General features: G+C 45.4%; 2 protein-coding genes across 2 annotated transcripts in view; one reads left to right on the plus strand and one right to left on the minus strand.

Annotated features, from left to right (window-relative positions):
* Positions 1–22291, plus strand: part of LOC134447355 (L-fucose kinase) — a 30333-nt gene extending 8042 nt beyond the window's left edge. The window contains exons 9-23 of the mRNA XM_063196784.1: positions 67–238; positions 510–616; positions 1013–1114; positions 2293–2466; positions 3536–3603; positions 5882–6309; positions 6907–7123; positions 7390–7556; positions 9715–9942; positions 13924–14067; positions 14597–14716; positions 16919–17106; positions 18206–18305; positions 18922–19145; positions 21452–22291. Coding sequence (XP_063052854.1) covers positions 67–238; positions 510–616; positions 1013–1114; positions 2293–2466; positions 3536–3603; positions 5882–6309; positions 6907–7123; positions 7390–7556; positions 9715–9942; positions 13924–14067; positions 14597–14716; positions 16919–17106; positions 18206–18305; positions 18922–19145; positions 21452–21544 — 2532 coding nt within the window. The 3' untranslated portion in view covers positions 21545–22291. The remainder of the gene's footprint in view (positions 1–66; positions 239–509; positions 617–1012; positions 1115–2292; positions 2467–3535; positions 3604–5881; positions 6310–6906; positions 7124–7389; positions 7557–9714; positions 9943–13923; positions 14068–14596; positions 14717–16918; positions 17107–18205; positions 18306–18921; positions 19146–21451) is intronic.
* commd9 (COMM domain containing 9) lies at positions 21782–25046 on the minus strand. Its single transcript, XM_063196786.1, has 6 exons — positions 24956–25046; positions 24594–24719; positions 24328–24467; positions 24198–24232; positions 23917–24020; positions 21782–23309 (listed from the first exon to the last, which is right to left on the minus strand). The coding sequence occupies exons 1-6, from the start codon at positions 25004–25006 to the stop codon at positions 23172–23174; spliced, it is 594 nt and encodes a 197-aa protein (XP_063052856.1). The 5' UTR covers positions 25007–25046; the 3' UTR covers positions 21782–23171.
* Between the last annotated feature and the right edge of the window lie 428 nt (positions 25047–25474).

Genomic DNA, 25474 nt, shown 5'->3' on the forward strand with positions numbered 1-25474 from the left:
CAGTCTAGTGTAACACAGTGTCTATTTTCCCTTTACATATTGTTTGACTTTGTGGACTCATGGCAGATCTCCCTCTTCCTGGACATACTGCTGTGCCTGTGCTCAGAAGTGAGCGAGAAGCACTTCATCTCTGAGGAGCGGCCGGGCTCCACTTCCCCAACTGGGCCCCAGGGGGCAGCGGTGAGGTCGGCCAGGGCAGTCCTGTGGAGGACGCTCAGAGGAACTCCTTTAACTATGGGTAACCTGACCTCCGGATTTTAAATACAGGAACAAGGGATGCATTGAAGTCTTTAAGTCCTTAAAGCAAAACGACCCACATATTTTTACTAGAACGTTTCCTAAAGTTCATCCTTACTAACACAAAATGTCCTTGTTATTGATTTAAGGAATTTACAATGAGTGTTTGACGTGTGTATATACCGTATATATTCACATATAAGTGAGATAGTAAGAACTACTCTTGTTCTTCTTGAAGGCATATATGAAGTAATCATTTTGTTTCCCTCCAGAATACATACCAGATGGGACCTATGACTACATGACTATGTCTGGAAAAGAGCACATTTGCCGGCTGACCAAAAAGGGCTGGCAGAAGGAGACTCTGTCTCATATTGAGGTAGCCATTCTTCTTGTTAAACTCCCTGACAGTGTTGTGACCAGGGACATTTTTCCACTGTCTCCAGAGTGGCATATCAGTAAATATTGGGGGACAGTTTACAAGCTCACTGTTGGCCGCCTCTGTGTTGACCTTGTGATGATGTGTGATGTGATGAAGGTATTTCTCTCTCCCTCTCTTTCTCTCCCTCTCTCTGACTATCACTGCTCTACCCTCATTCCCCCCCTCTCTCTCTCTCTTTCTTTCTCTCTCCTCCTCTCTCTTCTCTCTCACACACACACTTGCTCTCTCCATATCCCTTTCTCCCTTTCTCCCTTTCTCCCTCCGTCTCTCTCTCTCTCTCTCTCTCTCTCTCTCTCTCTCTCTCTCTCTCTCTGTCTCCCTCCATACTTCCAGAGTAGGTATGGTGTGAGTGAGGATGGCAGGGTGATAAACAGCGTCCTGGAGGGGACCGTGACGGTGTCGCCCGGAGCCGTAATTCAGCACTGCCACCTCCAGGTGGGTGTCCAGACACTTTAACAAGACTCTCGTGGTCCGCGCCAGGCCAGCAGCGGAATGTACGACACCAAGACAGTTTATCTTGCGTAGACAGTGAGACGTCTGTTGGCATGCACGGAAGTAAAAGGAATGCTGAGCGCTCAGACTCTTAATCAGTGAACTCCAATTTCTACCATGAAGACTCGAGAGGCAAATGAACGTTATTAACATTTATTGAACAATAGACATGATACAAAAATGCATGAATCCGTTTGGCGAACAATTTACACTTGATATAAAATGCATGAATCTGTTTGGCGAAGGTTCCCGTCTTCGCGTTGAACTCCAGGGTAGGACGGCATATCCTCCAGCGGAGATGGAGGCGGGCGTAGCCTGCCCCCTAACAGACCACTGGTGACGGTGGACGGAGGGGTGGTGGTGGCTTCAAAGTCGGCTTAACTGGAAAGCAGAGATCAGAATGAGTGACTGATTTTTAAACAAACGTGAATGCGATCCATTGGCTGAGAGGGAACGATGCCTGAGTGATGCGTAACGGGGAAATCCCCAATCTCGCGTTGTGATTGGTTGACGATCCTGGGCAATGATGACGCATGTATGATCTGTCAAAAGGGAGATTGGATGGTTAGCCTAGTAAGTTTGACAGCCGAGAAATTCGAGTCTCCCTGGTAGAATTTACGCAAGCTCCCATGAGTACTGTAGGTGCTCTTGAAATGTGAAGACTATAGTCCTTTGCTTTAAAGCGTGGTGACACTAAGGCCAATTTCAGGCAACTCCACAGGGCAACAGTCATCTGTATCAATAAAACCCTTTATTCACCCCCTGATTAATTTTCCTTGAGATTAAATAAAGGATCTTTATTGATGTAGAGACAGCCCTTGTCACCCTTTAGAGTTGGCTTTAGTGTCACCATCAGGGCTCTAAATTAACACCAGACAACTGGCCAAATGCTGGTGAATATTCAGTTTGGCTGATAGAAAAGAAAATGTACTTGCCACCTTGACTGGTAGGGAGTGTATGTTTGACTACTAGTGTGTGGTTAGTAAGATGTAACACCTACTACCCAAATAAGGTAGTGTTGAAAAAAGTGACTTTATACAGTAGTCATGGCCACCATGCTTATATTTAGATGTCTCACTGTATCAGCTCTGACGCTCTTCTGTTGTTCTCCTCCCCCACAGGGCCTGTTGGAGGTGCCTTCGGGGACGTTGGTGTCGGGCCTGAAAGCCACCTCGGGGAGCCGCCTCCAGCAGCTGCTCCAGAGAGGGGACACCATCCTGCAGGGACACCGCGTGCAGCTCGGGGAACTCAAACTGACGGTCTACACAGTGCTGGGGGCAAATGATGATCTGGAGGTAGAGTATCAAGATGGTGAAGAATGCAAAAGATGAACCACACACCAATGGGCTCCCATTTAATCCATTTTTATTTGCGTGACATTTTGGGCCACCCTGGCCCTTCCTCAGAGTCTAATCAGCTCATCGGTGTGCGGTTCATCTTTTGCCTTCATGAACTTTATGCTTTGACCCTGCACCTGAAAAAAAGGATCTAGATGTGTGTGAGATCTGATAGAGCAGGGGTACTCAATTAAAAGTCCCAGAGGGCCAGTTTTTCAAAAGTCCTCCCAATAAAGGGCCCGGCCGGGCCGGGTCGGGCCGACACAACTTCTGTCCGGAGCCCGCAGTGAGTGACTGGCAAAGGGGGAGAAACTGCCTGAGGGGGAGGGGACGGCACACTTCTTCAAAGCGTCTGTGGCGCGATTTCAAAATAAGAGCTGACAGCGCCAACATTTTTTTTTTATTATTTATTTTAATTTTTCAAAATTATTCGATGGCCAAAAATAGTTGCCCCGGGCCACTAATTGAGTATGGGGGTGATAGAGTATCAAGATAGGCCTAATGTTGATGATCAACACCTAAAGGTGTCTGTGAACATACTGAAACGTTACCTTGGCCAAAAAAAACCTGGAACATCTTTAAAGGTGCACTGTGTAATATTTTAGGAGTTTATTTAGAGAATGCATGCACAAATGTTGCCTTTTTCATGAATGCTTACCACCATCATCAAATTCAAAGTATTCATTATGACTGGGAAAATTGCACTTTTCATAAGTGAAAAAGGGTCTTCTCCATTGTCATTTTGAATGTACAAATATTGCCATACTAGTTCATATTAGTTAATTATTTTGTAAATATCCATGAAAAGATCAAATTTGGCAGTAGACGGCACAGTTTCAATGAGCAGCACTCTGCCCATCATCCTACACAGTGAGTGCACCTTTAAAGCCTCAAAAATAAGTCCAGTTGGTTAAAATGCCAATAAATCTTACACACTAGACCTCTAGTATAATGTTTCTACTGTCTCAGAGGGAGTTCCTGATGGAGTCAAATGTTTCATTGTGTTTGCATGCCCTGTTTTGTTTAGGCTCCTTGTGAAGAATCCACTTTTCTAAACCACAGCTGGACTGACCTGTACCAGCATACTGGAATACGGTAGGTGATTGTTGTTATTATATCCTCGAAATACGGAGCGTCAGGGATGTAATGGTTTTGCGAGCACCGCCGCCGCCGCCGCGTCGCCGCCGCGTAAGGTCTTTCGTGTTAACGCGATAACTTTTGAACGGATGTTTGGATTTGTCCCAGATTTGGTGTGTGAATGCTCTAGGGCAGGTTCATGAACTGATTCGAGTTTGGAGGTCAACAATTTCAAGATGGCCGAATTCAAGATGGCCGAATTTTTGTTTGGCCCATTACTTCTGACCGGGTGGATGGATTTGTCCCAGATTTGGTGTGTGAATGCTCTAGGGTGGGTTCATGAACTGATTACAGTTTGGAGGTTAACACTTTCAAGATGGCCGAATTCAAGATGGCCGAATTTCTGTTTGGTCCATAACTTCTGACCGGGTGGATGGATTTGTCCCAGATTTGGTGTGTGTGAATGTTCTAGGGTAGGTTCATGAACTGATTCGAGTTTGGAGGTCAACAATTTCAAGATGGCCGAATTCAAGATGGCCGAATTTTTGTTTGGCCCATTACTTCTGACCGGGTGGATGGATTTGTCCCAGATTTGGTGTGTGAATGCTCTAGGGTGGGTTCATGAACTCATTACAGTTTGGAGGTTAACACTTTCAAGATGGCCGAATTCAAGATGGCCGAATTTTTGTTTGGTCCATAACTTCTGACCGGGTGGATGGATTTGTCCCAGATTTGGTGTGTGAATGTTCTAGGGTAGGTTCATGAACTGATTCGAGTTTGGAGGTCAACAATTTCAAGATGGCCGAATTCAAGATGGCCGAATTTTTGTTTGGCCCATTACTTCTGACCGGGTGGATGGATTTGTCCCAGATTTGGTGTGTGAATGCTGCAGGGTAGGTTCATGAACTGATTCGAGTTTGGAGGTCAACACTTTCAAAATGTTGGAATTTTTATTTGGCCCATTACTTCTGACTGGGTGGATTGATTTGCCCGGTAACTCCTTAATTTAATGGTTCACCATTTCAGTGAATCTACCATATCAGGTAGGCCTACAGTGTAATAACCAGTGTAACAATATTTAATACCATGTAATACTAGTGTAATACCAGTGTAAAAATAGGCAATACCAGGTACAGTGTAATAACCAGTTTAACAATATGTAATACCATGTAATACTAGTGTAATACCAGTGTACAAATATGCAATACCATGTAATACCACTTACACACAAACAGCCTACATGATATAAGAACAAAATTGGTACATGGTGTCACACTGGTATGACGTGGTATTAAATATTGTTACACTGGTTATTACACTGTACCTAATGTGGTATATCCACTGTAATAGTGAACCATTAAAACAGTGTTACCATTTGCCCCATTTTTTCCTTCATTTTCACGATAGTCATTTGGTTTTAAGTCTATGCACGTCATTGATCTATGTATAGATATTAAATATATTTATTTTATATTTTGTATTTATCATAAACGTTCATGAAAAGGTGGACGGGAGTGGTAGGAATGATTGGGGACTGGAAGCGTCGCGTTTCGGGGATATACCTTAAGCAGTCGAAGGCGACTGCACAGGCAGTAAAGTTTAATTCTTCATTTATTTATTATCCACATTTGGCTCATTTTAATCATTGTCACATCTCCATACCATAATAAGCAGTTGGCACAAGATGACAGTTCAGTTGACACATGGACTGATCATCCAGTAATGGTAATGACTTTTCCTTTGCAAAACTCTCAGTGCTCTAAAATATATGGACTTTCTTCAATTTAAAAATGCGATCTCACATTGGGAAAGGGTGTCAACCTGAAATGTCTTGTGTGGTGTGATGGAGTGACCATCACTAGACTGTTGAGTGTGTTCTGTCACGCCAGCGAGCCTGGCTCTTTGATGTGTTACACTACATTACATTACATTACATTGCACTTAGCTGATGATTTTATCTAAAGCGGCTTAGTTATTTTAAGTACGGTGTATTGATTACAGTCCCTGGAGCAGTGTGAGGTTAAGGGCACTTCAGCCATAGAGTGAGATGGAGGGTGCAAGAGTGGGATTCGAACCTGCAACCCTCTGATCTAAAGCCCATCTCCCTTACTGCTAGGGCAGAGCCCCAGTTTTGATTTGATCACAAAAGATTAGAGCCCATCTTCCTTACTGCTAGGGCAGAGCCCCAGTTTTGATTTGATCACAAACAATTAAACAGAAACTGCAAAGTGCTTAGCTTTATGTCTCTATTATATTTCGTTGTCCTTCACCAATGCCACATCTGTCCCTACTGTAGGCCTGAGGAGTTATGGGCCAGCGGCAGTAATGGCGACGGCGACACCAACAGGACTCCTCGCTCTCTCTTTGAGGCCCGCCTCTTCCCTGTGTTCCAGCCTCGTGACGGGGCGGTGGGCCTGGAGGGCGTGTCTTGGCTGGTGTCTGGCGGCGATGGTGGCGGTGGCGATGGCAGTGGTGGTGGTGTTAGCTCGGCGCCCGCAGCTCTGGAGTGGTGGAGAGCGTCCTGGAGGCTGTCCCTCAAGGAGGTGCTGTTCCTGACTGACCAGGAGGGGGAGCTTCGCTGGAGAGAGGAGCTGTTCTTCCACGCGGCCCGCAGGAGGGCCACGGACACGCTGAGGGTCCACAGCGACCACAGCCTCCTGCCCAGCATCAGGGCTGCTGTGCTGGGGGGCCGGCACGGGGAGCTCCTCACCGCACTGGACAATGGTGAGCAGGCATTGGGATGTTTTTCCCCCACGTGCTGTATATGTAGCCTCTTTGTGCAGATCGGCCCCATTGGTGCGCCCATTCACTAGGGTTGTGCTAAACAAATTGTCTATACTAACTTTCACGATATACTGCATCCATATATGACAAGTAATTGTGATACTTATTTACACAATATACTGGGGGGCCGGTACGGGGAGCTCCTCACCGCACTGGACAATGGTAAGCAACAGGTCTAATGGGTCCCCATTACATTGTATGCATTGACTCGGGAGTCATTTTAGATATCTTTCTCCTTGGCCCAGCCAAAGGTGTCAGCAGCCCTGTGAGTGGGTATTGTTGGATTTTTTTTATTAAACCTTCTCGTAGTGCTAGTTTGTAACTCATATATTTCAGTATTGGGCTAGTTAGAGTGATGCTTTCAAGTCATTTCAGAGAGAGAATAAGTAAAGCAACAATAGTGATATTCATATGTGGTTACTGGTTAGCTTATTTGCTCATTAGTCTCATCTCTCTCTCTCTCTCTCTCTCTCTCTCTCTCTCTCTCTCTCTCTCTCTCTCTCTCTCTCTCTCTCTCTCCGGTCTGCTGTTCTCTAGTGGCAGCGGGCAGCAGTGATAACCTGGGTGTGGCGGCCCGTACCCTGGCGTGCATCGCGGACGTGCTGGGCTGCATGGCTGGGGAGGGGCGCGGGGGTCTGAGGAGCGGGCCGGCCGCCAACCCAGCCTGGGCCTCCGCCTTCAGCCTGCTGGAGCAACGCGACCTGCCTGCCGCCATCCAGGCTCTGGCCAATCAGAGGAGCCAGTGGCTCAACAGGTAAGCTTTGGATCAGGGCATGCGTGCCAGCTTCAGGTTAACATTGGGGGTGTCACAGTCGTAGACTCGTAGAATCGTAGACACGCATACCTGAAAAGGGACAGGTAGACAGAAGGCAACAATCAACGTTTTCATTATTGGGGTGTTTTTGAACCTCCAACTTTATTTTTGAAACACTGACACACGCATAGGAACACATGAATAATCTTTGTGTTTGTGTTTGTGTGTGTGTGTGTGTATCTGCGTGTGTGTGTTGACGGTGGCAGGCCTGATTTGCTGGTGCGTGCGGCGCGGCACTATGAGGGTGCTGGCCAGGTGCTGCTGAGGCAGGCGGTGATGTCTGCTCAGGAGTTCGTGTCCATCGGAGAGGGACGGATGCCACCCATGGGACAGTGGCAGGAAGTGGAGTGCCCCGCCAGGCTTGACCTATCAGGTGACTACTCTGTTCAGATAGCGTTTAGCTTTACTACAGACATGGGTTTCATATACCGGTACTGTATAACCACTGAAGTAAGGTAGAGGTGCACACACCCAAAATGCAGGTGCAGGTTAAAACAGTCGGGCAATCATGAAAATAGAGTTGAATGTCTACACACTTGCTCCCGTTTTGCTTTTTCTTTTCATATATAACCAACAATATTATAAATAATAATTAATTAATATAATTTACAAAGTATATAATAACAATAATAATAATTTATTAATATGATTTTATGAGCTCATACACATTAAATACACATCACTAATAAATAGGTAGATTATACGTGGTATAGTAAGACTAACATACAGTGCCCTCCATTATTATTGGCACCCCTGGTTGAGATGTGTTTTTTAGCTTCCAATTATTATTATTTTTCTCTAAATAATATGGGACCTTAATGGAAAAAAAGAGAAAAATCCAACCTTCAATACAAGTGCATTTATTCAGTGGGGAAAAAATCCCACATAAAGAAATAATTATTTGACATGAAATAATGTGTGTCACAATTATTAGCACCCCTGTTGTTAATATTTTGTACAACCCCCTTTTGCCAACAAAACAGCACCTAATCTTCTCCTATAATGTTTCACAAGATGGGAAAAGACAGAAAGAGGGATCTTCAGCCATTCCTCTTTGCAGAATCTCTCTAAATCATCCAGAGACCTGGGTCCTCTCCTCTGTACTCTCCTCTTCAGCTCACCCCACAGGTTCTCAATGGGGTTGAGGTCTGGGGACTGAGATGGCCATGGGAGGAGCTTGATTTTGTGTCTGGTTAACCATTTCTGTGTAGATTTGGCCATATGTTTAGGGTCATTGTCTTGCTGAAAGACCCAGTGACGACCCATCTTCAGCTTTTTGGCAGAGGGCAACAGATTTTGATTTAAAATGTCCTGGTATTTCAAAGCATTCATGATGCCATGCACCCTAACAAGGTTCCCAGGGCCTTTGGAAGCGAAACAGCCCCACAGCATCACTGACCCACCCCCATACTTCACAGTGGGTATGAGGTGCTTTTCAGCATGCGCATCTTTCGTGGCACGCCAGACCCACTTAGAGTGTTTGTTGCCAAAAAGCTCAATCTTGGTCTCATCTGACCAAAGCACACGGTCCCAGTTGAAGCCCCAATACTGCTGGGCGAACTCCAGACGTTTGCGTTTATGATTGTGGGTGAGGAAAGGTTTTCTCCGTGCATGCCTCCCAAACAGCTTGTTGGCGTGTAGACAGCGCCTGATGGTTGATTTGGAGACTTTGTGACCCCAGGATGCTACCATTTGTTGTAATTCTGTAACAGTGAGCTTTGGAGATATTTTGATTTCTCTTACCATCCTCCTCACTGTGCGTGGTGGCAAAATAAACTTGGGTCCTCGTCCAGGCTTGTTTACCACTGTTCCAGTTGTTTTGAACTTCTTAATTATTCCTCTCACAGTAGATATGGGCAGCTGCAGTTGAGTGGCAATCTTCTTGAAGCCTCTGCCTGACCTGTGAAGGTCGACGCACATCTGCCTCACTTGTATGCTGTGTTCCTTTGTCTTTCCCATGTTTAAGAGTGGATAAGAGAAATGGCCTCGGTGTCACGTCATATTTATACCCCAGGGAAACAGGAAGTGATGAATTACTAATTAAATGTTCCTACATACTCTGGTTAACTTTGTAAACTACTGTAGAAATGACAGAAATGCTTCAATTATATTTATTTCCTGGGAATTGTTAAGGGTGCCAATAATTGTGGAACAGGTGATTTAATGAAAAATAATTATTTTTTAGTCAGGGATTTTTTTTTATTTTCCTACAATTCATTTGAGTTGAAGGCTACATTTTCCTAAAATTTTCAGTGTGACAGTATTCTTCTGCAATAAACACTGAATTTATTTTAAGGCTTTTACCACATCTCAACCAGGGGTGCCAATAATTATGGAGGGCACTGTAAATCAATCTTTATTACAGACATGGGGTTTATGCAGTATTCTGCAATATTAGTTTAATTTTTAGTACCACACACACACACACACACACACACACACACACACACACACACACACACACACACACACACACACACACACACACACACACACACACAGAGCACAAGTCTGATCCGCTCTCCCGTCAGGTGGCTGGAGTGACACCCCGCCCATCGCCTTCGAGCGTGGCGGTGCCGTGGTGAACGTGGCGGTGAGGGTGGACGGCAGGCGTCCCATCGGTGCCAAGGCCCGCCGCGTCCCTGAGCCGCGTCTCCTCCTGGTCACCTCCAGCGGAGCGGTGGACTGCAGCGTTGCTACAGAAACCGTCTGCACCTCCCTACAGGACCTGGAGGACCACTGCCAGCCACACGCCCCCGGTGAGTCACACACCTTTAGGGTACATGCACACACAGACGGCACGTTTCCTTAACGTCTCCGTGAGCAGTGCGAGTGCGAGAAGTTCGCGGGTTGCCTTTCACACTGCACAGTCAACGTCCACGTTCTATCCGCGGGCAGCAGCCATTAATTTTCAATGGGAGCCGCGCATTGAACGCGGACGTTCGCGCAGGAAAATAGACTCGCGTTCTATTTTCAAGGAGCAACGCGGACATGTCCGGTCAGGACGGACATGCGCCGCGCTTACACCGCGTTCCTGTGTGCAAGGCATGATTTGTTTTCATGCATTCTAACCATTTCGGACTGATAACGGACACGTTCTGTGGACGTACTGTGGATGTCTGCGCCGTTGGTGTGCATGTACCGTTAGGGTGTTGCAGTGTGTTGTAACACCCACCAACGTAATAACCTCCTGCCAACGTAATAAAAAATGTGCAGTTCAGACGCAATATCCAGGGCAACATAATCATTTCCTGCCAACGTTGTAACTGTTGCCTTATTACATTGGCAGGAAATTATTACATTGACAGGAAGGTTGAGAAGTCTTACATTTTGTCCCGTCAATGTAATAAAAACCCTAAAGTAGATATTTGATCATTTGCCAGGGAAGTTAACTTCATTTATATTGAAGGGGCCAAGACATTTCAGAATTATTATGTTCCCAATGACATTGTTATCTGATGGGACAAAATGTGAGTCACCAACGTTAGGGTGTGGCACTGCAGTGGAGGTAAATCATATGGTGGTCAGCAAGACATGAGGAAGTAGGTTTTAAGGCCCGCACTGACCTGGAGGGCAACCAAATGACAAGATAAAAGTGAAAAAGTCTGCTTCGACCAAGGTTTTTCTGCTCCCACTATTTTATTTTTAACGTAACGTTTCAGGTGAAAACTCTTCTTCAGACGTGACGTCTGAAGCGTTACATTACAAATAAGATAGTGGAAGCAGAAAAATCCTGCGCAAAGCAAACTTTTTCTCTTTTATCTCAGCAAAACATGAGGACACAAACAGAAGGTCTTGGCTGTGGCTGAAAGGGCTAAGGCACAGTACTGTTATGCTAGATACTACTCTCCACTGACATCAGGGTGACTATTGAAAACCGCAGTGATGAGCTGATGGATTCATCACGATCGAGGACACACAGAAAGCAACGCCAAACGTCAGCATATGTATCTGGAGGGAGAAAAGTCTTTCATGCCCAAGCTCAGCAACTCTTCAAAGTCAGCAAAATGAATGAATAAATAAATAAATAGCTCTCATACCGTGTAGACAGACCTCTGCTAAGATAGATATGATCACATCAGCATCAACCGGTAATCAGCTTTCGCCATTGGGCATATTAAGCTTAACACACAAGTAACAACTTAAATTAAACAAGACGCAGCTCCAAGTGCTTCATACAGGTTGGTGAGAAGACAAAAGATAGTATTTTGTAGCAGCTCAATGGCCCAAGAGGAAAGGAAGCCCATTGAGGAACTATCAAGCAGGAGTGCACACACTGGATAGGAGGAGCATGAAACAGCTTTGCAGAGCCAGACAGGCAGACAGACATGCAGGCAGAGAGTCAGGCAGACAGGCAGGCAGGTAGATAGGCAGGCAGAGAGTCAGGCAGACAGGCAGGCAGGCAGACAGGCAGGCAGAGAGTCAGGCAGAGAGTCAGGCAGGCAGGCAGGGAGGGAGACAGGCAGACAGGCCTCACAGCAGTGGTCGCTGGAGCGTACAGACTGGCAGAGGAACACAGGCGGACAGGCAGGCAAGAGTGTGCAGTCTTGCCTCTGGCTTGTGCGGTTGTGAAAAAGAATATGAAACATCTTTTGTCCGCAATGAAATTGCTTCAGTGACTTCCTCTGATGCTTTAAAAGTGCAACTCCTGGCCCGGCCCGTGCCCCAAACGGTTGGGCCATTTCCTGTCTCTCTCACGGTCCTATCTGGTTAACAAGGGTGTGAAAGTCCACAAAAGCCAAGTAAAATGGCCTTGGCCGTGGCTCAAACAGTTGGGGGATTCACTGTTACGCAGGGGACCGGGGTGCGAATCTGGCCTGAGGTCATATCCCAATCCTCCCCTGGCTTCTTGTCATCATCTCACACTGTCCCATCCATTAACTTTTAAGAGTGTACCGTCTCACCGGTGTGACGGGAATGTTCGGGCAGTGAAAGTTCTATAGAATTCTGGGCGTCATTCATTACAATTTGGAATTTTAGAATCTTGCATTGTTATAGAACACATTCTTTTTATAGAATGTTCAAAAACCCACCCTCTTAAAGGTTAAAAAGACATAAAACCACTTTAGAAATGACACAAACAGAAACAATAACATGGTCAACAGACCTATGTTGTGTGTTAATCCCTTGCAAAAAGCAAACTTGTTTCCAAGAGTTAAACGGACCGACTGACCGGCTGGTCCAACTGACATACAGTAGTGGTGGCCCTGCCGTGGCCTAACTGTAGGGCGTTGGGTTACTATGCCGGCGACCCGGGTCCGATTCCGGCCTGGGTCATTTGTTGATCCTTCCCCGTCTCTCTCTCCCCACTCATTTCCTGTCTCTCCTCCACCGTCCTGTCAAAATGAAAGACAAAAAATATATATAACTGACATAGTGGTGTGTAGAGTTGCTACCTGTGACTAAAAAAGTTGTGTTTTTGAACTAAGGGCTTCTAAAGACTACTGCCACTCAATGGCATTCAACATTACATGGTAGGATAGGAGACCCTGGACAAGGGAATAAGCTACTGTATATTTTGATCATATTACACAATAAAAAGTCTAGACCTCCCCCGGAAGTCACTTCTCGCCATTTGTGGCATGGGGGAGGGAAGTTGATGTTGATGGGACCGGTCACTTAAAATAATTGGATGGTTTTGTTTTATTGTTTCTGTTTGAGCACTTTATGAAAATGCCAAGGACATTTAAAGCCATATAATGACAAAATGTTCCAGGAAAATATCTCTCGTATTAAATGCCAAGTTACTTCAAGGAGGGCTGTCTCTGAGCTTTTATATGTCACTGTGTCACTGAGTGTCTGATAAATGACCTGAGGTAATGTACTGTAGGAAGCTCTTCTGTTGACTACAGCACGCAGACTAATACAAGCGCGGAAACGATTTCATGGAGCACGTTAACTGTGAGGACATCTCGTGACACCATCGAATCAGCTTGCTGTCACGTTCCATACCGTACGTAGTGTGAAAAGCGCAGCAGTTTCTCTGCTTCCTCATTCCTTACTGCACAAGGGGCGCCACTGCATATGACCAAGACATGTGACCCTGCTCACCTGACACATACACTATCTAGCACTCATTCAGGCCTGTAATGAAGTAAAAGGTTGTGCGTTATACTCTGTGTGTGTCTGTGCGTGCGTGCTCGTGCTTGATCCTTGATCTTTTGAGGGGATTTGTTTCTCTGCATTTATCCCATCCCACGCATTGAATCACACACTAACCAGTAGCAGTGAGATTCAATTGCACTTCATTCAGAGATTAAACCATCAACCCTATGCAATCTCAAGATTTGTTTTTCTGCCATTGTATTTTGTTTTTCACATTCTCACAGGTACAAGATTATTATGCCAAGGTTTTGTTAGTGTGCAAGTTATTTTTGTTTTTCTTATTAAAACAGGTGCTTGAACATGTCAAGGTTTTTGTGTATTCATTTGTATTCAGGACTCTAAATGAACTTTTTTCATCACCAGCCAAAATGGCTAGTAGATGTTAATCTTACTAGCCAAACACACACTCACTAATGGCTATAAGTGGCTAGTAAGTTGGTCTTTACTACCAGCCAAACTGAAATGATACTAGCATTTGGTTAGTTGGCTGGAGTTAATTTCGAGTGCTGACTGTATTGTGTTGTATTTGTGTGTTGCTGCAGGTGCGCTGCTGAAGGCTGTGTGTGTATAAATACATATTGTATTGGGTTGTATTGTATTGTAATGTACTTTGTTGTATTTGTGTGCTCATACAGGTGCCCTGCTGAAGGCTGTGTGTGTGTGTAGCGGCCTGGTCACCTTCCCCTCTCAGCAGCCACTGGACCAACAGCTCCTGCAGCGCTGGGGGGGAGGACTGGAGCTGCACAGCTGGTCTCTACTGCCACACGGCTCTGGCTTGGGTGAGACATTGTACACTGTATACGTGTGGGTTTTTTAAAAAATGATTTAACCTTTATTTTAGAATGAAAAAAAGACCTGTTGAGATTAAATATCTCTTTTATATGGGTGTCTTGGCCAAGTGGCAGCAGAAGTTACAAAATTAAAATTTCAGTTGGATTAAGTTGCATATGCAGTATATTTAGAGAGAACGCATGCAAGACAGAGGAATGGAGAGGGGTTGGGAGAGAGAGAGAGAGAGAGAGAGAAAGAGAAAGAGGGAGAATGAATAAGAAAGAGAGAGAGGAAATGAATTGGTGAGTGAGTGAGTGAGAGGAAGGCAGAGAGAGAAATCAGTAAAATAAATGTGTGAAATTGGATTCTTGGCCAGAGATATATGTATGGTATATTTCTCGGCTGAATATAAAAGTAATGGCTTTCAAGTATTTATGGTGTGTGTGTGTGTGTGTGTGTGTGTGTGTGTGTGTGTGTGTGTGTGTGTGTGTGTGTGTGTGTGTGTGTGTGCGCGTGTGTGTGCCAACTCCTCTGCAGGCACTAGTAGTATCCTTGCGGGGGCGGTGCTGGCTGCAGTGTACAGGGCTACAGGCCGCTCCTATGACACAGACTCCCTCATCCACGCAGTGCTGCACCTGGAGCAGACCCTAACCACAGGTGATACGCCACCTGGGATGAATTTGTTTTTTTGGGATTTTTAAAGATTTTTTTAAGGGCTTTTTGTGCCTTTATAGACAGGACAGTATGAGATGCTGACCGGAAGAGAGTGGGAGAGAGAGATAGGGGAGGATTGGGAAATGACCCCAGCCGGACTTGAACTGGGGTCCCCATGGGCATGCAAGCCCAAATGTGGGGGGCTTAGCTCGCTGTGCCACAGGTGATAAGCCACCTGGGATGCATTTTATTTCAGTGAATGGAGGAGGGACGAGGGAGGGGGACACACATTTAACATCAACAGAATTCTCCCCTCTCACCAATAATAATTAATGGCATTTTTAATGGCATGAACAAATGTTAGTGATTTTTATTTATTCATACTTTATTTTATTAGGGTAGTCTTATTGAGGCTGTTGCCTTTTTTTTCCAAGTGAGCCCTAGCCAAAATAGGACACGTTTTGCACATTTCAACAGAATTCACGCCACCGTACACTTAAAGGATAGTTCCGGCGTAAAATGAAAGTTTCACCATCGCTTTCCCATGCCACATAATGTATCTAATGATGAGCCATTCCGGGCAATGCCGCGCCGTTATGGAGTTAGCTTATTTTAAGCTTTTTGGTGAAAAACGCAGCCAACGCATCACGGCGGGGCCAATTATAAACCTATTCTTTTCTGATGTTTCCCCGCTATAAACAACTTCAAAAACGCTACACACTTCATCACAAAGGTCTCGTCAATCAAACCGAGGCACAGAGAATGTCATCGGACCACACAATCTTTCACTGGCCAGTGTTTTCAGAGGTGTCTCACTGTTGCAACTCTCTGACCCGGATGCAGGCTACTCAATCAGGTGGCTAGGTAGGCTAAACATGGTCCGCGGTTCGCACCGGCTACGACCGTAAAATGAAAAGCTGGAACCCCGACCGTTTTCACCGACTGCCACTGTCTAAACCAGCCATATTACGGGAATGGCTAATAGCATTAGAAGTGGACGAAACTGGCGTAAAAACCCGGAGGGATCGCTACTACCGTGTGTGCAGGCAGCAGATTTGAAGAGTTGCATGGAGAGTACAGGTAGGCAGACTACTCTTACAAAGTAATTGCAACACGGTATAATATAACATGGATTCAGCTTTGTAATAACACACCACTGGTGGTGTACTTACAGATGTAAGTACAGTGTACTTACATCTGTAAGAGTACTTCTAGTACGACTTTATAAATTCCTCCAGCCCTCCTCCGTTGCGTAATGGTCCTTCTGACCTCGCGCGCCCTGGCATCCGGGTCAGAGAGTTGCAACAGTGAGACACCTCTGAAAACACTGGCCAGTGAAAGATTGTGTGGTCCGATGACATTCTCTGTGCCTCGGTTTGATTGAGGAGACCTTTGTGATGAAGTGTGTAGCGTTTTTGAAGTTGTTTATAGCGGGGAAACATCAGAAAAGAATAGGTTTATAATTGGCCCCGCCGTGATGCGTTGGCTGCGTTTTTCACCAAAAAGCTTAAAATAAGCTAACTCCATAACGGCGCGGCATTGCCCGGAATGGCTCATCATTAGATACATTATGTGGCATGGGAAAGCGATGGTGAAACTTTCATTTTACGCCGGAACTATCCTTTAACTTTGCTGACAAACTACACACTACAATTCAAATCATTTGTTTTTTTAAGCCCACCTGGGAAACTCAAACACAGCGCTCCACAGCACACAAGTGCACACTGCACACAACAAAATTGCATTTATTCTTCACCTGTGCAAGGGGGCAGCCATTTCAATGACACTGAAATGATACAATGAATGCTGATTTATTCACACCTCGTCAGTTGACACTTTGTGTGCATTCCAATATGCAGACTTGCGTCCTCCACTTGTGCTTGTGGCCTCGTACCAGGAAGTAATACTGTATGTCGTGATGACATCACTGACAACAGCATTATATTTTAATATCTCGGAAAAGCCCAATTGTAAGGTCATTTTCTCATTTGCAAACTGGATGGTGAATGAAGAATAGTCCCCCAAAAATTGTTGTGGCTAGACTGACGGCGGGGAAACTTAATTGTTTACTCCACGGAGGCGGGGCATCAGCAAAACGTAAGGCCACAAGCACAAGTGGAGGACGCAATGTCACATATTGGAATGCACCCTTTGAGAAACCCTGCTCCATCTCTTCCTCTGACTACATCTTGTTCCTGTGTGTAGGTGGAGGTTGGCAGGACCAGGTTGGGGGGCTGGTGGGCGGGGTGAAGCTGGCGCGTTCCAGAGCCTTCCTGCCCCTGAAGGTGGAGGTGGAGCCCCTGGACCTCTCCAGCCACTTCCTGACCGCCCTGCAACAGCGCCTACTACTGGTCTACACGGGGAAGACGCGCTTGGCTCGTAATCTGCTGCAGGTAATAAAGGGCCCCGATTATTGACAGCGCTGAGTTTTAAAGTTCAACATGTGCATGCAATTGTTGTTAGTTTTATTTCTAGTGTCAGGGGGAAAGTGAATGGCACTTAAATACTTAAAACATTTTCATCAGAATAAGCAGTTATACTGCAGCTCAGGGCCCACTCCTGAGCAGGGCTGGACTGGCCATCTGGCATAGCGGACATTTCCCGGTGGGCCATGCACCCTCGTGGGCCCCCATTTTTTATTTTTTTTTACATTACTGATAATAGTGGCCCACCGGTGAGTCAATTCTCCGGCACTTATAATAATGAGGAGGCCCCCTTAAATCCAAAAGTGCCCGGGCCTTATTTATCCCCCAGTCCAGCCCTGCTCCTGAGTCAAATGTAACTACGTTCAACATGGAATCTGAAGACAGATAATTGGTGGCTCAATTTCATGTCACTTTACCGACTAGGTTATCGTAAAGTGCATGTACTGAACTGTATGTATCATGATGCATCATGCTACAGGAATGCACTCTGAGGCTAAACAACTTCACAAGAATCTCTTTCGAAAGTGGCTGCAATGATAAACAGTCCTGAGATTGTTATCAGTGTGTTCATGGATATCTCTCAATGGCAACGCTGTCTTGCTTCAGAGAGATTTCATAAAAAGCAGAAAGTGATAATGTGCATGTGTGCGTAACAGTACTACCTCAAATATCAGTCTATGAATTCCCCAATCCCCAATCTTTGTTCAAGTTCCCCAATCTTTTATTAAGTCTCCTTCCTGTTTCCAGTGAGTACCCAGGTGCTCCGGAACACTGTGTTGAGATGAATAGGAGACTGTTGTGAACATCAGGGCTGTGTTGGAACAAACTGCAGAAGATAATGTAAACATCAAAGCATTAGCTGGTAGTTTTTACCTCATAACTTGAAGCTGCTGTGTGCTCAAGCTTCTGTCTTCAATTGATGTTTGTCCCCACTGTGATGCACCTGCAAGTTGAGGCATGATGTGTTGTGCCTATAGTAGAGTCCCAGTTCATCAGTGCGTGCTGTGTTATCTGTGGGAGGGATGACGGCCGGGGCATGATGACCTTCTCTCTCTCTGCCCTGCAGGACGTGGTGAGAAGCTGGTACAGCCGCCTACCCTCCATAGTCTCCAACACGGAGCAGCTGGTTCGCAACGCAGAGGAGTGCGCCCTGGCATGCACTGATGGTGAGATGAGATGGATACTGTACTGCGGGAGAGACAACGCTCTTTTGTCATGTGGCTGGCTGCTAAATATTTTGTTGTTTCAGCCTCGTGGTAGTTATGCATCGCTGTACAGTGATTTGATGTGGTTTGATACATTCTACAATGTAAAGACATTCTTGCTCTCATACCCTGAGTGCATATACTGTAGGTATACTGCCACATTTTCATGTCATATGTTCATGTCATTACTTTTTTGTAGCCTACAGGCAAACAAACTGACATACAGTATAATCTGTCAAAAACAAAACATGGGCTTCTTGGAAGAGGTCATAAATAATACCCCCTCCACTGTCCCCTCTAGGCGACCTGTCCAAGCTAATGTTCATGTCATGATTTTTCTGTAGCTTCAGGCAAACAGACTATAAACTGTGGCGAAAACACACATAGTATCCTTGGCAGAGGGTGGTTGTTGTCCCCCACTCCCTCCTCAGGCGACCTGTCCAAGCTAATGTTCATGTCATGATTTTTCTGTAGCTTCAGGCAAACAGACTATAAACTGTGGCGAAAACACACATAGTATCCTTGGCAGAGGTAATATCTAGACTCCCCTGTTGTTGCCCCCCCACTCCCTCCCCAGGCGACCTGTCCAAGCTGGGCGCGTGTCTGGACCGCTACTGGCAGCAGAAGAAGGTGATGGCCCCGGGCTGCGAGCCGGCTGCCGTGCGGTGCATGATGGGAGCCCTGCGGCCCCTGGCTCTGGGCCAGAGCCTGGCCGGAGCCGGGGGAGGGGGGTTCCTGTACCTGCTCACCAGGGACGCACACCAGGAGGAGGCCGTACGACACGTGCTCAGCAGCACGCCGGTGAGTAGTGGAGGAGGAGAGAGAGAGAGGGTGGAGGGAAGGAGAGAGGGACGAAGGAGGAAGAGGAGAGAGAGGAATGGATGAGGAGTGGAGAGAGGGATGAAGGGAAGTAGAGAGGGATGGAGGGGAGAGAGGGACGGAGGGGAAAGAGAGAGGGATGGAGGCGGAGGGAAGGAAAGAGGGATGGAGGAGGACGACAAGGGAAGGAGAGAGGGATGGAGATGAAGGAGTAAGAGGAGAAAGACAGAGGAGGGAAGGAGAGGGGATGGAGGAGGAGGAGGGAAGGGGAGAGGGATGGAAGAGGATGGATGAAGGAGGAGGAGGGAAGGAGAGAGGGGTGGAGGAGGTGGAAGAGGGAAAGAGGGAAGGAGAGAGGGATGGAGGAGGATGGGTGAAGAGGGATGGAGGAGGATGGGTGAAGAAGGAGGAGGAGAGGGGTGGAGTGAAGGATGAAGGAGGAGGAGGGACGCAGAAAGGGATGGATGCAGAGCTTGACCTTACAAAGTCGAAGTTATGTTTAACCATAAAGAGAAGGAGTGCTTCACTGGGTCACTACCAAGTCTAGTAAAAACAAAAGCAGGTGCTCCTAAAAAAAGAATTGGGCATAGAAATAGCCATACACAAAAGGAAAAAAAACTTTGAGGCACTCTTTATTAAAATTAAAAAGCCTTTATGAAATTCTGGCTACATGCCTATGCATTTCAACTAGTGTCTTCAGGGCTTCAAAGTTTAGCTTGATATCAAGTAAGAGAGGTTCATCTTTGGGTTAGTTGCTGGTACGCAGTAGTGGGGAACAAATGACTAATCGAATAATCTTGGAAATTATGCTTGAAAGCAAAAGAAAGTAGTTTGTGATTGGAGGAGGAGAGAAGTGATGGATAAATGCAGAGTATAACTTTACCAAGTTAGAAGTTTATTTTCAGGTAGAGAAATAGCTCTTTAGGTCAGGTTCCGAAGTACTCGCTTTTCAGTGTAGAGGGAAAATCATTCCTACTGTGCACAGTGCACATTGGACTTATCCAAGTTTGTAAGTTAGACATTTTAATAGATTAGCATTTTGATTAACATACCTTTTGTTTAACTTGTGGTAAAAGACAGCGGAGTTCAGGGCTGGTTAAAAAAAATCACGGTTAACACTGTGACAACAGCAAAAGCAGCATCCATTATCACCCAAGATATTTCCATAACAGCTGAATGAGGAACCCATCTGCAGTTGTGCCTGAATTTGCAAATTGCTAGCGTTTTGGGCCTGAGTTGAGCAAGGAATTTGCTTAGTAATCGCCAGAATTAATGCCAGGGGCAAACGGCGATATTAAATCTCCCTCAGGGGATGTCTGGTGACTTATCGCACCTCGTGCCAACAGGTATACTAGCGAAAAACAGCAAGTCTGAGCAAGAATTATACCCGTAGCCGCTGCTGTCATTACCTGAGGAAAAATATGCAGGCAACAGCAGACACAGCAGAAGCCTCGTGCACACTCAGCCTGACGATCCAGAGCTGCTTTTAGATGCTCTCGAGAAACCTATGGCATGTTACCAAGACTATTTATTTATACACAGCAGCAGGACTAACTCTTCAAAGATAAGCAGCATGTAAGGGGTTATGCAATATCTATGCTCTTACCAGTTAGCTGAAATGCTGAGTCCTGCTTTTGATGATGAAGTGAAATTAATAATTTAGTGTACTAGGGCATGAGAACATTTATTCAATCTTTTTAGTTTTTTGTTTTGTTTTGATTGCACACGTCACATGTAACCCATTGATTCAGCCTTTCATTGACAAAATGAATACTTGCTTTGCAAAATGTGTTTTATACTTTTAATGGCATAAAAACATCTGAAGGTGACAGCCCAGTAGTATGGTACATAAATAAAGAAACTGGATGTCAACAATACAGAATGTGTTCAAAGAGAACTTGTGGACCATTCATTGAACTTTGAACTTTTGTGAGTGAGTTTAACAGCTTGAAGTGTGTGTGTGTGTGTGTGCGTGTGTGCGTGCGTTTTAATATGCGACCTTGCCTCTTCCACCAGCTTCTCGTCATGATGATATCACTGACAACAGCATTATATTTCAATATCTTGCAAAAGCTCAATTGTAGAGTCTTTTTCTCATTTGCAATTGGGATGGTGAATGAAAAACAGTCCCTCAAAAGTTCTTGTGGCTAGGCTGACAGCTGGGAAACTTTATCGTTTTCTCCACAGAGGAGGGGCCAGGAGGCGGGACGAGGAGACAAGCGCAAGTGGAGGAGGCAAGGTCGCATATTAAGACGCACGCTGTGTGTGTGTGTGTGTGTCTTCCACAGGGCCTGGGGGACTTCAGCGTCCACTCAGTGGAACTGGACATGGAGGGCATCTGCGTTCTTCACTCGGCAACGTCAAGTGAAGACATCCAGTGACTGTGAAAGGCGTCCAACTAAACTGTTGTGGCTGTCGACAGTTTTTTCTGTCTACATATGAAGGATGTATATTTCTGACCAACATGCACATCAATGGTGCATTAAGTGCATTAGATTTTTTCCTGTATTCCTTTTTGACTGTATGCATGTAATTACTGATGTGTGAAGGGTTTGTACAATTTTCTATTTTGTATAATGTTTGTCAAAAGAATCAATACTTTTTTAACATTCCAAAAATAAAATATTAGTATTTTTAATGATTCTTAACCATTATGGCACTGTTAAGTTATTTACACATGACTAACAACAAAAGAAAACACTTTCTATGAAGCCCATATCTATAGCGCATTATGAGCACATTTATAACCACTGATAATGCGCATAATTCATCATAGTGCTGCATAATGTATTATAAGCCCCTTCACTGCCTGTAGATTATAACCATTCACGAGCACTCAAAACACCCCAGGATTTATAATGAATTATAATCTAGATTTATAGTTATTCATGACTGATATACTCCATCATGAAGCGTTATGAGTGTAGTCATAATGCACTATGATTATGATGCGCATTATAAGTTGTTATATAAATGTGCTCATAATGCGTTATAGATATAGGCTTCATAGAAAGTGTTAATGACAATATCTTGGTATATTAACATAGCAAAAGAGTACAAACAAAGGCAGAGAAATACAGGCTTGGAATGGACATGGCCGCACAAACAAAAGATGTGATGGAGGATTTTTTTTAAAAAAAATGGGAGCAGTTCTTTGTTGTGTAGAAAAACAGAACTTTTAGTCCCAAAGGTCCTTCTGTTGTACCAGAGCAGGACTGCCAATCTGGCATGCAGGGGCATTTTCTCAGTGGGTTGACAGTACCCAGGGACCGATGTTAGTTTTTTGTTTTGTTTGCTTGTGTAATTTTGTTTTGATCCCCTAGAGACCAGGGGTCCGTTTCTCGATTCTTGTCGTTGCTAACCGTCTTAAGACCGTCTTAAGACCGTCTTACCGTTCCCTTGGATTTAGTGGTGAGCGTCGCTGTTGAGAGGGAGTTGAGTCGCTCTTACGAAGGACGTTGCTACCGTCGTTAGCAAAGACGCTTTCGAGATACGGACCCCAGCCCACATGTGGCGGCCCATTGATCCACCTTAAATAAAGGCAAGGGCTGAGCCAATCATAACATCGTAGAAAGACAGGTGGGGGCTGTGTGAGGGGCTGGTGTACACCCAAAATGCCGTAGCTGTTGTTTGGGCCCAGTTCAGTCCTTGGTTGCGTTCCAATATGCGACCTTGCGTCCTCCACTTGTGCTTGTGGCCTCGTACCAGGAAGTAATACGTTGTGATGACATCACTGACAACAGCATTATATTTCAATATCTCGCAAAAGCTCAATTAAAGTCCTTTTCCCATTTTCAGACAGGATGGTAAATGAAGAACAGTCCCCCAAAAATGGTTTTCGCTAGGCTGACAGCGGGGAAACGTAATTGTTTTTCCACGGAGGTGGGGGGGGCATCAGCAAAACGTGAGGCCACAAGCCCAAGTGGAGGTAGCAAGGTTGCATATTGGAATGCAGCCCTTGTGTTGGTTGCACCATCCCGTCCCGATGCCAGCCGGCCAGCCAATTGTCTATTTGCCAGCCACCGCAGCCAGCTGATCTCTTATTCGGCCTAATCCGTCCAACATGGTGTCTAGAGTTTCTTTACTTAGCTCCATGGTCACCGGGGAGACGGACTCCTCGCCAACCGCACCGGCATAATCCTCCACCTGCAGGAAAACAGAGACATTCACTCTTCACATTAACTCATGAAGACCGCATGGGTCTAAATATTTAACATAATTGTCAACACTGTTAAAGGTACCGGTACAGTAATTACACCAAGAAACTAAAGCTGGTCTTACAGGTTGTATTGCACGCTACTCTACTCTAAAAAGGTGACACTATAGCAATATTGCTTCACTTCAATGTGTAGGCCCAAGGTCTTTGCGCAAGGGCGGTTTTGAAGTGGTGGTGCATTTGTTTCCTTCATTCTTCATTTCTTAATGTTAATGCTGCTGCACTCCACTCATTTGTCTGCAGTAAAAGTTGAGGTGGCCTCCATTTAGGGAGCCCAAATAAAAAGTGGGGATGCAAATGCACCACTGCATCCCCCTTTCTGGCACCTATGTCTTAGGAGTTCTCAATAGGAAAGGAGAGCCTGGAGCACACTGCAGCTTAGTTTTCAAGACTTAATTTTGTGCAAAGCCTTGCAGTGAGTGTGCTCCAGCCTCTCCTTTCCAGTGACATCTGTCCCACTGTGATGCACCTGCAAGCTGAGTGAGGGATGGTGCGTAGAGTCCCAATTCTACAGAGTTCTCTATATTCTTTACATACCTTCATCTGCACCAGACAGGTGGGTACTGCCATGCGACTGACAGAGTCTGACGCAGTCTTCAGGTCAACTCTCCAGTCCATCTCAACAAGCCTAGGCAGGGAAACTGTGGAGTGGGGCAATGACAAAAGCAGTTTCTGGCAGGTTCAAATTCAGTGGTTGTATGCAGTGAATTGTGGCAACTTCAGTTTCGTTTCTTTAACCACAGTAGCCTAAGATATAAAAACATATTTGGAAGAAAATATTTGGACAAAGAAAGACCATAAACAAAAGCCAAGCTTACCTTGATTGGCAAGAGCCTCTTTTCTCCATTTTGGCCTAGTGATGACGACAGGGGAGAAATAAAACAATGAATTCTTATTCTTGCTTAATACCCAGCGGTGTTTAATAGCCTTATCTGGCGTGCAACCTACCCGTGTTCCAGCAAAATCTTTGTGATTAGGTTCTTTAGGCTGGAATGGAACGTGTCTGGGAAGACGGCCAGAATCTGCTCGGGTGAAGCCAGGTTGTGAAAAACCACGTAACGGGAGAGAGTGTGGAGAGCCGTAAGTAGCTGTGGGAGAAATCAGAGTTGCTTATATTGCTAATGGTCACGGAGAGGACATCACCAGCATAATAAAATAAATAACGCATGAGAAAAACGAATCGTTTGTGCGATGAGTGGGTGTTAAGTGTTTACCTCTTTGGCTTCTGTTGGTGACACTGAAAGTGTTGCAGCTGTACTTTCAGTCAATCGTTGAGACACAGGAGCTCCGCGCGGGTAGCTGTCTGCACACATCTGTCGAACGGCGTCCTTGGACGGAGCCTGGAGTCATTCGGACAAACAGAAAGAATCAGAAAACTAGAGACAGAAGTGGTGCCAAACGGTTTGCATAGGATTAGCTGCTATGCCTGCTCGTGAAGAAACATCAGCCGAGGTGGTGAGTCTTGCACGCTGCCTATGATTTTGGCATGGTTCAACCCGTTTACGTGAATAATCATATGTTCAGTGCAATGTCGATAAATTCAATAATTTAGCTAAATGCACTCCTTTACTGTTACCTTCAATAAAAGTTGTAAAGCCGAGAAATGTTCTTCTGAAAGAGTAGCCATCTTGGATCAGACTAGTCATGTGACAGCTGACTGAGCCGAGGTACACTGGGAAATGAAGTCAAAGGACACTTTTTTACCCTGTCCTTTTGATAGTGTTTTAGCCCCTTGTACAAATCAGGCTCAAGGCCCAGATTAATGCACAGGCTGGATATGGCTGCAGCCTAGGGGCCCCAACTGCCAGGGGGGCCCTGAGTGGCCATAACGTGAAAATTGCAGAATTGTGACAAGATGCAATATTGAAAAATGTATTTATCATATTCAGTACAGTTGGTAGACATGTTATACTAAATTCCTACCTCTTAATTATGACACTGTGTATATGCATTTGTTGTGAAATTTGCCTTCTGAGGGGGCCCACAGCAACATGTAGCCTAGGGGCCCCAGGCCATCTTCATCCAGCCCTGATCAGGCTAGAACTAATCAAACCAAAGCAGCCGTATGTGCATGCAGTAAATTCTTATTTTAGCC

Source organism: Engraulis encrasicolus, chromosome 4 (genome assembly GCF_034702125.1).
Source record: "Engraulis encrasicolus isolate BLACKSEA-1 chromosome 4, IST_EnEncr_1.0, whole genome shotgun sequence".
NCBI lineage: Eukaryota > Metazoa > Chordata > Actinopteri > Clupeiformes > Engraulidae > Engraulis > Engraulis encrasicolus.

Bases quoted from the DNA above. Each gene is read 5' to 3' on its own strand.
- commd9 (XM_063196786.1), bottom strand. From the start codon at position 25,006: ATGGCTACTCTTTCAGAAGAACATTTCTCGGCTTTACAACTTTTATTG. The intron at 24,720-24,955 runs GTAACAGTAAAG...GAATGACTCCAG, and splicing joins CTTTACAACTTTTATTGAAG to GCTCCGTCCAAGGACGCCGT. The intron at 23,310-23,916 runs GTATGTAAAGAA...GTTTTCCTGCAG, and splicing joins CCTGTCTGGTGCAGATGAAG to GTGGAGGATTATGCCGGTGC.